A 14,745-nucleotide genomic window follows, 5' to 3' on the forward strand; every position below is an offset into this window, starting at 1 on the left:
CACCTCGCTGAGCTTTATTGGGGCTTCCTACTGTATTTCTTATAGCACTTTCTATTCCATCTTTCTTATGCTGGTCTATGACCATAAAAAAAAGATTTGATTGGATACAGCACTTCTTTTGTTCAAAATGATCAAGGCAAATAAGTGATGCTGGCGGACTTGAGAGGAACATGGTAATCAGAAGAGATTTCTTGGCTGTCTTGGGGCAACAAAAAATGAAATTTAGTTCTCCCTGATAGATTAAATATAGTACAATCACGTTGCTGTGGAGATACATTCTGAAGTTGACCATGTCATTGTGGAAGAGATAATACAATTCTTTCATCAAAAAGTTTTTTATTTATTTTTAACCAAAGTCCTTTCATTTTTTTTAAATAATAATAATAATAATAATAATAATAATAATAATAATAAACCAGATTTTCAGTTCTAGCTTCATTCTGGTGATCTTTGTAAATAACTGTTTCCTTCACACTATCAGAAGACATTTTAAAGTATCTTGGCATGGGGGCGTCTCTGGGAAATAAAAATAGTTAAGATGGTCCTTGCACCTGTACGGTTGAACCTACCCCCCTTTTGTACATCACAAGGGGGTGGACCTTCAATCGAGTGGTTGTGGCTGCCATCTTGACATTTTTGACCACTCTTGCTGAATGCCCTTGTCTTGGCACTTCACGTTTCAGCAATTTGCCATAGAAAACTTGTGTGTGTGAGAGAGAAAGAGGTGTGAATATGGCTTTGTACACACTCTGGAATGTTTGTACTATAGTTACTTGACTGAAATGAGTGCTATACAACTGGTTTAGATGGTATACATAGAAAAACTGCCAAATAATAGGCAAGATACAGGCAACCGGGCTTTTTTTTTCTTTTTAAAGAGAACAACACACCTACCAATCTTGGAGCTGAATGAAAACACTTCAGCGACACCCTTGGAATCACAGCCATTTAAATAATCAAATCATGCAAGTATAATTGGGCACATCAGAAAGCAGAAATATAAAAATTATGTTCACCTTTTAAGCACATGGATTTCAATCAGGACATTTTTAGGAGACTTTTATACATGCAGTTGAATAAAAATGTGATACAAATGTTTCTGAATAATATTCTAGTGGATGACAGAACGTGAAAGGGACAAAGCAATCACATACTGAGTAGCAAAATACATAGATGAGCCATTATATATTATGCCATTTTCTATAATCATGTCAATATTTTCATGTTTCCAATATTATTACTAAGTATTGACTTCTTAACAAAATTCCTCTTTCTCATAGGTAAGGCTGTAAGTTACCCAGGACTACCTATGAATGTATTATTGTCATTTTGAAAAAACCTTGATACTAGCCTCATTTCACCTTTTCTTCCTTCCCCTTCTCCAAGACCTTTCTTTAACATCTCATTTGTTTAAAGAAGAAAAAGCCAACTTTGGTCAGAATTGAGGAGCAAAATAAATATGGAGTGAGAACCCTGATATATCACAGATTTTTTTTAAAAGAGATGATACTTAAGTGCTATATAGGTAGAATATAGAATTTCCAAATAACTTGCACTGTAAATAGGGTGCCATTTTGTTAATGAAACAGCTGCAACTTCAGTACTCTTTCTCCTCTGTAACAAGGTTCCTTTTGTTATTTATATTGCTTATAAAGAGCGGAAGGGGGGGGGTTATCAACATCAGCATACTTCCCCAGTCATAATATTTATGAACAACAAAACACATGATTGGTCAATTTTTACTCTTTTCTTAGCAGCTACAGCTGTACCTAAAATAATAAAATAAAATACAAACAAATTCTCTCTTCAAATACGGAACAAAGGATTTGTTCTGAGTAAGGGTGCAAACCTCCTCTTCAGCAGAGGTAGAAGGCTCACAGATAAAGCAAAAATCTTACACATCTGAATTAACAGTCAGAACTACGGAGTTCAGTGGGGCTTCATTCAAGGATGCATAAGATTGCAGCCTTAAACCTGGCTCCTAAACAGCATGATCTTTAAGCCAAATAAAAGCTAATCTTGGAATCTTTGTTCTAAAAACAACACTGAAAAATCATCAACACAGTGGTTTGTAACAGGAAAAGATCGAGAGAAGAGCTGGCCCAAGCACTGAAGTTTTGCTGAGAAACATTGCACTGGATCTTTACCATAAGAAGGGTTGCATGTGTGTTAAGATAGCGATGATGATTTTAAAATGGTTCCTCTTCTATTCTGTATAGGCACAGGACATTCTTCACAGGGTAAGTCTAGAATGAGATTGCATTTTACCTTCCAAAGGATGACGAAGCTTACACCCTGGTCCTTTTCTAAAGCAAGTATCTGATATATAAATGCTGGTGGACATTCTGCTTACATTTCCCTTCCCCTTCTCCATAAGGATAGGAAACTATATACGAAGTTAAATATTTTTTAGGAAGTTGATCGTGCAATACAATGGGCATGTACACAGAAATAAGAGTGCAAGAGGTGATTGACAAATAGCAATGAGCACTGATGGTGAGTAGGGAGAGGAATCACTCATTTTGTCCAAAAGGGAGGGAGAATAATGTAGCATTGACTTGTTGGGATGCCCTGAGAAAAAGCGGTGCCCATTTATAGCATGTTACTGAAGCAAGAACCTACTTGAGAAAAATAAAATACATCCCATATTTTTTGCACTGCCAAAAAACTCAGGGTGCAATCCAATTGAGCATGGAGGGAACACTACTGTCCAGTCTCCATTCATTCACTGGCGCTCCTGAGCAACATCCAAATCTATTAGGAGGCTATGCATAAGTGGTTCTTTAGACTGAGCCATCAGTCCTTAAAAAGGCAGAGTGAAAAGCTCCCTCTCTCCAAAAAAAACTGTACATTCTTCAGGGGTGTTTATACAGTGGTTGTTTAAAGGAATAAGATTGTGTATTGGGTGACAAATGCTTGGAGAACATAGGCAATTTTCACTTGTGCCTAGTTCCTTTTTCTGAAAAACCACCAAAAGAACAACAAAAGTACCCCCCCTGGTTTTAAAATATTGAAAAAAACCCAGCAATGTGTTGTAAACTCTTATTATTCCATTTAAAAAATAAGGAAAAAATGAAAAACACAAGACTTATTTGGCATATTCTCTGCTTACTCCTGAATATCTTAAGGCCCTGAGATTAGAATATTATGTTCTTGGGACCTAGGGCTAAATCCTAAACCCTAGTGCATCAACTTTCTCTTTAAACCCTAACCAAAGTTCCAACTTCTCTAACATACCATACATTTCCACTTGGATAAGGCTTAGTTGCCCCTTTAGCTTTCTTGTACAGAAACAAATGAAACACCACGGATGTTACTGGTATTATGATACCACCAAAGTGATGTCCATCAATGAAAATATACTCTGTAACAGAGGTATGCACCCGCTGTCAGGACAGTGAACATGCAGATGTTGACCAGGAATGGTTTCCAAGATGTCATCAGGCTTTCTTCATCCTCTTCTTCTGGCTTCAAAATTTCATCATTGCATGGTGAAGCATCAACAGTTCTCTTCCTAAGCATACTATCTGGACTGGTGCTGCAGGACAATAAACATGCTGAGATTAGAAGAATTTTTTAGTGCGTGGTGATTAGTGAGGCTTAATTTGAAAAGTAAATGAACTTTCCCCAGCATGATTCCAATACTTTGGTTCTGTCATTTAAGTCATTAAATGACTTCTTAATAAGAATAGCTAAATTAAAACAGGACAAATTAGGAAAGGGGTCCTGTTGATATAAAAAGTAATAGTGACATCTAGTGTTAAAATACACTTCATTTCTCCTTTTTGTTTCTGATAACCATCTCACTCAATTTCTGGATAAAGTTTCCATAAATGGAGCTGGAAAACATGAAATCACTTCTAAATTTCCTTTGAAGTGGCAAGGTGTTTCTCTGAAAATTTTGTCTTAAAGAATCTGAAGTAGAACCACATAGGACCATTAGTTCCATAATTATTTTTTAATATATCCACCTGTCCCACGAGTAATAAACTTACATGAAAATTATAGTTTCATCCTGACAACATTTAAGCTCAATTAAAACATTTCACTACTGAGAAATTTTAAATAAAATGCTCTCCTTCATTTTCAGCCATTGCAAATTTAAGTAAATAAGTTAAAATATTCTCAAACTATGAGACAAGTCATTCTTCCTTCAAACTCATATGCTACCATGGACTTTTTTTTAAGCAGTGTTATTTCAGTAAGAAAAATATTAGCTTCTTTCAGAGCTGCTTTTTAACTTGTAAGAATCAGATTTTTATATCTTTTATTAGGTTACTGAAGTAGCTCAGGTATAGGAGGGTGGATTTTACCTCAGATATGGCAATAATATATTGCCCATACGGAATTCAATTTAAAGGATTTAAATTTAAAGCATTAAATTTAAATCTTTTTCCAGAAGATTGTGTTGTTTCTATGTGTCATATAATATATAATGGTATATGCATAATTCTGTATTTATTTTTGTCATATTTATGTAGTGTATATTGGAAGTGGTGACCCTGAGAGCTGTATGCTACAAAATGTCATTTTAATTTATGCCGATTAGTGTACATTCAAAATGACAATAAAGTTATTATTCTATTATTCCATTCTAAGACAATGCAACCTACAGCAAAAATGACTCAATTTTCAAATGTCTAAATTATATTTCATAGCCTGACATATGCGAAAGAGAATTATATTTTCAGTGCACTTTACGAAATAAGGAGGACACAAACTAATGGGAACATACTTTAAGCTGAGACAATTTGTTGAGAATCTACAATAAATACTCCGAAGTACTCCTTGGCAACATTACCTCTCCATGCCCTGCTGCTCAGAGGAATAAGCTCTGCCATCCAGGACACTGGCTTCCAAAGCCCTGGCAGCATACTTGATTTCTTCCTCAGCCCTTGGATGCTTTGAAAAAACTTCCACAGGATCATGCACTCTTCCATTATTCATTTCAGAGGTTCTTTTGGGTGGCCTTGGAGGGGGAGGGGTATGCTCTGGTGGTGGATCCAAGTCTTCATTAGAGAGTTCTTTCCATTGCTCCTTCAAAATGAAGAAGGAATTTATTAACTTCTCTAAAATGATCATTAATTCCCTCAATCCCTGAACATTTTCCTGGATATATATGAACCTAAAATTTATAGAGACATTAAAGTGTGTTTTAAAGTGTGTGTGTGTGCGCGTATGAGCAAGGGTGGCACAGAATGCAGAATTATAAGCTAATTATGTCGACTGCCAGCAGTTCAATCCTGATGGGGCTTGAGGTTGACTCAGCCTTCCATCCTTCCAAGGTTGGTAAAATGAGGATCCAAATTGTTGGGGGCAATATGCTGATATTTGTAAACCACTTAGAGAGGGCTGTATAGCACTGTGAAGTAGTATATAAGTCTAAATGCTATTGCATATATATATATATATGAGAGAAACTTTCTTATGGAAAATACATGCCTCTCTTACCCTTGTCTTCTTGTGTACAAAATATAGACAGGAAGTGGGGAAAAAGGGCAGAATAACCATTTTTTGTTATTATTATTGCTTTATGTTGTTTTGGGGGGATATGGTCCTGATTTGTGTTTTGTAGTTTTAAATGTAACCCTCCCAGAGTTGTTGGGAGTCATAAATTACATTGGAAAAAAAATCAACAAATGAAGAATTGGGGCATATTTTGCCCTGTCTTTGTAACAATGGTTCCCTGCATTTGTAAAGTGTGAACAAGGAATTGTGTTTCTAATCAGAATCTCATATAATCCTAAACAAGTTCTTCACTGCAGCAGGTGCTCATTCTTGATCATATACTTTCTCATTTTACTACAAAAGTATACCACCATTTGTCATCAATGTCCTGCTATTTTTTACAGAAGATAAATCGACTAATGCCGTGAAAATAAATAGACATCAAATCTGATATATGTCCATGATGAAAAAGTGGGCATCAAGAAGAATATCTCAACCTCCAGGGAGACGCCATCATAGCTTATTTTAAAACGAAGGACTATGATATCAGATTTAAATGTGAAACAGCTAAGCCGTAACTTATTAAGAGGTTCAAACTCAACTTCCTACGGCACAAACAGGGATAATAACTTCTTGCCATTCTACTACTGTTAAACCATATCTCTAATGGAAAAGTATTTCTCATACGCTTATTATGAATATCATAATCATTACTAGCTCTTACTGATTAGGAATCTGAGAAAGACTACTGTAATTCCCCCAAATATGTGTCATAATAAACTCTGCATTATATATATATCTGTCTATCATCTATCTATCTAATTCTCTCTCTTCCTACCTACCTACCTACCTACCTACCTATCATCTATCACCTTTGAAAATAGCAAAAGTTTCTATATTAGTTGCTATGTTTATTAGTTATGTTGACTAGAATGCAAAAATAAAAAATCATGGACCACTCCTTTTTAATGCATATCACTGCATTAGAATTCTTCTACATACTAAAACCTAAGATTCACTGTAAAGAATAATTGAAACTGAAGACAATATGTATTGCGCTCACTTGTACTGAAGAATCGCCCATGATAAATTTGGCTCCCTCTGTAACAGCCAAGTATGAGAAGCGAAGTTGGTCTGCTGTTTGTATAAGCCCCATTCGGTATTTCCTCATTTCTAAAAGAACCTGTTTAATGTCGACAGAAGAAGGATCTTTCCTTTTGTCCATCTGCACAAAGAGAGATGACACTCAGTGAACTATCTTATGTTTCTCAGAATTCACTGGGACTTTTGAAATGAAACAACACACATGATGTAAAAAAATTCATATATCTACAAAAAATGTCCATGAATGCAGGAACAATGAGAAATCAGCACTTATGCACCAAACCAGAAAAGTAATTCCTGAGAACAAACACATGCAACTCAACAAGAATTTGATCCCATAAAAGCATACAGTACTATAAATTTTCATTTGCAGAGTAGTTGCAAACCACTGATATTAAGAATTCTCAAGTCTCCTATAATGACACAATATTCAATAAAAACACAAAGACAGCACATTTTATTATAGCTGAATTCCTGTGAACTTCACACCATAATAATATAATCTTAAGGGGGAATCAAAGAATCTTATTTCTTGCCATATTAAAAATGACCATCCCTCTGAAAATGTTTGCAACTCTCATGCTTAGTTCCAATACTCAACAACAGAGAAGGAATTACAATGTTCTCAGGCCCCTTAGAAACAGTCAGTTTTATTTGCTATCTTTTATATCAGCCCAGAATATGAGTTTTATGTCTGTAAATCACATTTCAGTATTTAGTACTTTATAATAAAATGTTCTTAAAATAAAATTCATTACTTTTAGAATAAAATATTTTATAGCAATGAATATTAGGTCCATAAAACCTAACCTTGAGTCACTATGTGAGATGGCAGTTTCTAAGTAGGTAGGTAGGTAGATAGATTATATAGAAGACCGACAGACAGACAGACAGACAGATAGATAGAATGAGATACAGTAATCTTGGTTTTTCTGGTATCAACTCAAATCTCTTTTAGGCAACATGAATGTTAGCAAATTGAGCCTTATACCAATTTGAGAATCTAATAGTTACTTAGAAGAACCCAAGGAAACAATCTCAAAAATTATATAGATTGTTACTGTAATTAGCAATAGGAGATCCACCCCAAGATTTAAAGGAAGCTTGAGATAGCGATCTTGGTAAATCCATACAAGAAACAAATTTGCAGAATTATAGAAATCAGGTGAATTCACCTCAGCTTTTGTCCAAGAATTGCAGTGAAACATTATATACTGATGGCACTTGATCCCAGTTATATTAGCACGTATCTATCAGAATTATGCTTGCCAATGTTGGAGAGATTGTCAAAAAGATATTTTTTCTTATATCTGTGGTGGTCATGTTTGGTATAAAATTTCTTGTAGATAAGTATCATTGCTAAACAAAGAATTGAACACGCTGCCTCATTGTGGCGGTGGTGGGGGGGGGAGGGATGTTCCAGGAAGGGATGAGTGAAGAACACTGAAAGTGTTTGCCAAGAATATATATATTCCCAGCAGGATCACCCAGGAAAAGCAAGCAGACAACGATAAAGGAAGATATTGGAGGCAGATCAACATTTTCGGGACAATGCCAAAAGCATCAATTCATATTGTGTGGGAGAAGGAAATGGTAAACCACTCCTGTATTTTTTACCAAGAAAACCATATGGATGTCATCTATGGTCATTATTTATTTACTTATTCAAGTTATATGCTGCCCATCTGGCCAGGAGGCGAAGCTAGACATCTTACAATCATTAAAACCAATAAAAAACAATGGAATGTTAAAGAATAACATTAGCGACACTGCAGATACAATGAAATAATGCTGTTTTGCCACTTTTACCCCCATCAGTTAGGCTTTAATAGCAGCTCTAAGTCACGTCCGGTTGCATTCCTCCCTCACTTTCCTCCAGGGGCGCTCTAGGCATCTCTTCACCCTTTTCAAAACCCACAGCTCCTCCATGAACCACGGGAGTACCTGGAGCGATGGGTCTAAAGAGGCGCAATCCTATCCAAAGGGTCAGCTGCCCTTTGGTTCCAGGTCATAACCAGAGCCTCAGCATGACCCTGAAGTCAATCGCCCTGGACATCCCCCAGTTCCTTCTGGAATCCTTTCAGGTTCATCAATCTGACTTTTTAATAGATTTTTTAAAAAATATTTTCTATATCTTTTTATAGACATCTTGAATTTATGTTATTAATTGATAACGTAAAAAAGCAAAATTAAATAAATCAATTAGTAACTAAATGTAGGAAAAAGAACATTAGGGGTATACAGTGCAGGAGTTTACTATTTAATAAACTAGCCCTGCCCCTCCCCAAAGCACTGAAAGCATAACCCTTATTACTTCTGCTAATACCATTTCAACCATGCCGTTTAGTCACATCCTGCAGTAAACCACAAAATGGCTTATTTGTAAACCCGGCCATGATGTATCAAATACATCATGCTTAAGCAAATAATGATTTCATGCAACCTGTGAACCTTGCCAAGTTCATCCCTATAGCCACAAGGATTAGAAATTAGAATTAAGGGCAAAAAGAAAATAATAATAAATTTTCTAGGAAAAAAGATCCAAAGTGCCTGCTTTTTGACATGTAATAATATCAGCATGGAGTATGTTGTGATCAGAAATACATTGGGCAGCACGCAATTGCTACAATCCTAATTACACTTATCCTAAATGCTACTAAGTAAACACCACTGAATACAATGGATCTTACATGAAAGTAAACATGCTTAGCATTGTAATCCTTTGCAAGGGTTGTTGCAAGTGACTTTTTTTTTTAAAAAAAGTTGCAGGATGTACTTCCAAATAAATCCTACAGGCTTAGGACAGCATGGGATTTACCACCAGGCTTTTAGATAGGCTGGTACAGAATTGTAGGAAGGCACTAAAGAGTCCTGGAGAGCTATTCATGAATTATTTGAAAGCAGCTTAAAATTTAAGGCAACAAAAATCAAAAAGATAATGTTAAACATTGCCCAAATCAAGAGGTACAGTGTAATTCTAATAAGAAAGGAACAGAATGAGGAAAGAATTGGTGGTAAGTATTGACTAACAGAGGTCAGACTTTACTGAATATTCTGCTGGTGCTAAACACAGCACTGAAGAATGGGATTTACTCAAAAGATTTATGGGAAAACTTCAACAACAGTGGTTTTTGTGTTTCTCCCTCCTGCTGTAGCTTCTTCTTTCCCCTTCCAGTCTTTTCTTCTTAAATGTCAAAACTGAAAAGAAATATGGGATATTGTCTAACTCAGAGGTCCCCAATTTTTTGGGAACCAGGGACCGGTTCCGTGGAAAAAGGTTCTTCCATGGACCAAGAGTGTGTGGTTTTGTGTGCTGCCTGCATTCCAGATGGGACTTTGCTTGTTTCTGCAGACCGTTTGCTGGCATGCCACGGCCCAGTACCGGTCCACGGATCAGGGGGTGGGGACCCTGGCCTAGATCAGAAGTCTCCAACCTTCCTCGGTTGGCAGAGCAGAGGGAAAGAGAGGAGGATGCATTTTACCTGTGCGCACTAGTGGCACCCTGTTTTTGCCACATGCCACCCAGTTTGCGTAACGGTGGCGCTAGCATGAGTGGGGTTGAGTGCATGCACTGGCCAGCTTGTTCTGCGGCCAACAAGCCACGGCCCAGTAGTGGGCCACGGCCCACAGGTTGGAGACCCCTGGTCTAACTTATGGGCTTCCATATCAGTTTTTACTCCATTCAGCAGCTTTTACTGCAGAAGCACAATGGTGATCAAAACAAGAATACCTTGCAAAAGTCCCTGAAAGGTATTTTGCCCTGAGCCCAGTTGAACCAACCATATCGCCAACCCAAATTCCTGCTATGCCTATCAGCCATTCTTACCAAGAGAAGACAAGTATCAACCAGACAAAAAGTTCCTGATCTTCCAATTCCAGCACTGCAATGCACTACAATGGGACCATGCTCAGGACTCAGAGACCCCGATTCTCTCACTTTGAACAGGAAGTTGAGGAATGAAGCTGGAGACTCCGGGACTCCAAAGTCAGGCCACGTTGTGTAATGAAAATGCAGAATTTCTCGTGTTTCATGTGTCTGTAAAGTGTTAAGTAAATTAATAAATTAAAGATGAAAAATGGACTTGCAATTTGGAAATTGGAAGCATCCTTTAAGCTTTGGAAAATGCCTGACAAATGCGTAGTTGTAGGAAATAACAGCAGGATAGTGATAATGCTATTCCCAACAAACATTATAGAATTAAGAATCCTGGATATTAGCAATATTCAAAATTAGAATGAAATGCTATCCAAAATCAAAACTTTTAATTTCAACTATAGAAATTCTTGAAGCATCAAGAACGCTAAGCATCACCCATTTTAATAAAGAGAACTAATGCAAATATGGCACACTGATTAATTTTTATCATACTCACTATGAGGTTCTCCAGTTCTAATTGTCGGACTGTATAGTAGGATTTTACATCTTCTGATATTAAGGTCAATGTGAAGTTTGTATCTTCAAAGAACATTTCTTTCTCCTCTTTTTGTGGCCAATATTGTGCACATTTTATCTGGAGGGCAGAAAGCAGAACATGACTTACATGCAAATTATTTAACATAGAATGAATACAGCTACACATAAATACAGTCACCAAATCATCAATATATATGACACTCAGAGAACACCATGGTAAGATTATACTTTCAATCTGTATAACTCTGCACTGATGGCCACTTTTATATGCATGTTTATTCAGACATACATAGAAACAAAATGCTTAATCTAAAAAAAATTCCAATAATTTTTCCTTAAGACATTGCAACTACTAAGTGCACCACTGCTATCTCAATAATTTGGCTTGACACTAGATTCTGAATTTCTGGATCTACTTTGGGATTACAGAATATGTCACTAAGAAACATGACAAGGCAAGAGCATTATCCAAGTGATTTAAGGATTGGATGTTCACCTGTTTGACTCCAGGAACAAACTTTTAATTGCAATTCAAATGAAAGAGTTGCAATAAAGAAAGCCTGGATACCTCATACCTAGCTTCAAAAATCCCCCTCTTATTAAGTCATTTTGATGGCACATGGGATAGTTAAAGACTACAATAGTTTATTGTAAATGAAGTCTGAGCTGCTCATTATCTAAGCTTTTGACTAATCATACAAATTTTCAAAGAAATTATCTTCCAGGAAATCTAAGAAACGCATCACTAGGATGTGTACATGCTAGAAATATCTATCTAATCCTCGAAAATAGGAAGTCTTATTGGAAAATCTGGAATTGCACTAAGTAACACACATTTTGGTCACAAAGAAATACCCCTTAAAGAAGACAAAATAATTTCTCTGGCTAGGATTATAACTCAGCAGGAGTTAAGAAGGAAATGTTCACCACTTATAGATTTTTAGTGTTCTGTTCTCAAAGTAAGAACCATATTCTTTCTTCCCTTGTTTCTACCCTCCAACAAAGACATTAATTATTATACTCATTAAATACCAATGAAAAATAATTAAGCGTGGGATGATTATACTGAAGGTTTTTTATGGAACAGAATCAAATTGGATTCACAAAAGAAATGCTTTCAAGTTGATTCATTCTTAGAGGGAACAACATTTTTCTTCCTTTCAACCTGAACAGCTATATTCAGCTGGATATAGTAAAGAAATTATAACCGTCTGTGAACGTATTTTTCCTTGTAACGCATGAGAGAATTTGCTGCACGTATGATTTTTGTACCTCATGGTGACAAATAATGATTCCTATCCATTGAGCATCCCACACAACCATTTATTTAGTCACGTTGTGAGCCTGCTCTAAAGATCTCTCTATAATTTCATACTTTGCTCACAGTTATACCAGTAATGGTGAAAAGTACATAATGGTGGTTGGGGCAATGCTGAAGTCAGAGCATTTTTTTTTCTTTTCATGACTTGTATTACTATAGAAAGGATCAATTTATCTGAGGGACCATCTCTTGCCGGTCACATCCACTGCACCCACTACCCACTAGAGCAGGGAATGCACCAGGTCTTGTCCCATAAGGAGGTACATCTGGCAGGACCCAGAAGAATAGCCCTTCTCCCTGGTGGCTCTGTCCCTTTGAAACAACATGCCTGCAGAAATTAGACTGACCCCCACTTTGACAGTCTTTCATAAGGCCCTGAAAACTTGGTTTTGCCAGTGGGCCTGGGGAACCCAGACCATCAAATAGCTTATTTAATCATGTGTTAGTTGGACCATAAGAAAGGCTGAACACCAAAGAATTGAGGCCTTTGAACTATGGTGCTGGAGAAGACTCCTGCGAGTCCCTTGGACTGCAAGGCGATCAAACCGGTCAGTCCTAGAGGAGATCAACCCTGACTGCTCTTTAGAAGGCCAGATCCTGAAGCCAAAACTCAAATATTTGGCCACCTAATGAGAAGGAAGGACTCACTGGAGAAGAGCCTAATGCTGGGAAAGATTGAGGGCAAGAGAAGAAGGGGACGACAGAGAATGAGGTGGCTGGATGGAGTCACTGAAGCAGTAGGCATGAGCCTAAATGGACTCCAGAAGATGGTAGAGGACAGGAAGGCCTGGAGGAACGTTGTCCATGGGGTCGCAATGGGTCGGACACGACTTCACAACTTAAAACAATCATGTGTTGTTGCTGGGTGTGGGCGGTGGTGATTTTTAAAAATATATGCTGTGTTTTTATTGTTTGTAAACCACCTAGAGTTGCTGTACGTGGCTATATATATTTTCTAAACAAAGAATAAAAAATAAAATTGGAAGCCTGTTCTCAGTGCACAAATAACTGCTAAAAACTAATCTTCTCCTTTTCGTCTTCTTCCTCCCTCCCACCTTCTCCCTTTGAATCAGTACTGGTGACTGACTGCCTGGACAAGTCTCTGCAGTTTTCTTGGCAAGATTTCAGAAGTGGTTTACCACTGCCTTCTTCCTAGGGCAGAGAGACTGACTGTCCCAGGTCACCCAGCTGGCTTCCAGTCGAAGGCACTTGAACTCATGATCTCCCATTTCTGGCTCTATACCTTAATCACTACATCAAACTGGCTCTCTAGAGTCATCTAGGTTGAGGGAATTCTTTCCTACACCTCAAAAGGAATATGGTTCAACGTCTCCTTTAAAGAGGTCCAGAGATGCAACGTCCACCAAGGTCATTTCTTTGAAGTGGCAAACCAACCATTGTTTGAAAGAGAAAGACAGTCTTGGATGTTTAAGGATGAAGTCCAGCACCAAATATTATGATATCAGGAACATCTATACTAATTGACATGCATGAGAACTAAGTGAATGCTGGATCACTCATGGGTTTAATCTTGTCCCCCAAGCTTTTAGTATAAATGGTGACATGTTCTGCAGAATTTTCCACATATTTGAAATGTTTGTCTGCTGCCTTTTTAAAAACGTAGAACTATTTTGAAGTTGGGCAAGTGATTTGTATTACTTCATGAACTGCTAGCCAATCAGCTTCATGAATCATTTCTGCTGAAAAAGTATCTGCCAATTTTTTTTATCTGCAAACATGGGCTGGACTGAGTGCATTGAGGTTAACCAAACATGGCCTACTATTATCTGGCTTTTCTGCAAGTGTCTTGAACAATTTTCAGACTGTTTAGAAATTATTTATAAACTGCATTGTGATACTAACTCCCGAGATACAAAATTCCATTATGCAATAAACAATATGTAAAATGTATTTAATCTTAATTATTATTTTTTCTTTATAAAAATCATGTATAGGCAGGCATTCAACATAAAAAAATATGGGGAGATGATGAGCATTAGGAAGGGGAACCGAAAACTATTGCTCCACATAGCACTTACTTCTACTTGAAGTAAGCTTTCAAACGGACCTTTAAAAAGTCTATCGAAAACACATGCTACTGAGAACTTCCAGTGCCAAGTACCATCAACTGCATGTCAGATACTGGCTTCCATACTAAAATGTAGAAGGTGAACATTCTTGGCTCAAAATCTCCTTCCCCAAGAGGTTCTATGCACAACTGCTATAAACATTAAAGTAAAGCTCCTGAAAGAGGATGAACTATGTCAAATAATTCTTTGTAAGATATTTAGGATCTTTATTTTCATTACATAATGAAGGGAGACTGTAAAAGAAGCAGTTCAGTTTGTAGCATCCTATTTACATTAGCCAGTTCTGTAGGGCCTCAATACAGACTAGAAAAGCAGAAATGATGCCTCAGTATGAAAATTAATTAGATCAAACTCTTCTTTGCTGGCAA

At 37.0% G+C, this 14,745-nt stretch overlaps 1 protein-coding gene across 3 annotated transcripts in view; it reads right to left on the reverse strand.

Moving 5' to 3' along the window:
* Window positions 1-932: 932 nt before the first annotated feature.
* The window catches only part of PTPN1 (protein tyrosine phosphatase non-receptor type 1), an 82,924-nt gene continuing 69,111 nt past the window's right edge, over window positions 933-14,745 (reverse strand). For all 3 annotated transcript variants that reach the window (XM_083357464.1, XM_083357463.1, XM_083357465.1), the window contains 5 exons: window positions 10,926-11,063; window positions 10,379-10,588; window positions 6,512-6,673; window positions 4,802-5,037; window positions 933-3,538 (listed from right to left, as the gene is read on the reverse strand). In XM_083357464.1, coding sequence (XP_083213590.1) covers window positions 3,349-3,538; window positions 4,802-5,037; window positions 6,512-6,673; window positions 10,379-10,588; window positions 10,926-11,063 — 936 coding nt within the window. In that variant the 3' untranslated portion in view covers window positions 933-3,348. The remainder of the gene's footprint in view (window positions 3,539-4,801; window positions 5,038-6,511; window positions 6,674-10,378; window positions 10,589-10,925; window positions 11,064-14,745) is intronic.

Source organism: Vipera ursinii (genome assembly GCF_947247035.1).
Source record: "Vipera ursinii genome assembly, chromosome: 3".
Classification (NCBI taxonomy): Eukaryota; Metazoa; Chordata; class Lepidosauria; order Squamata; family Viperidae; genus Vipera; species Vipera ursinii.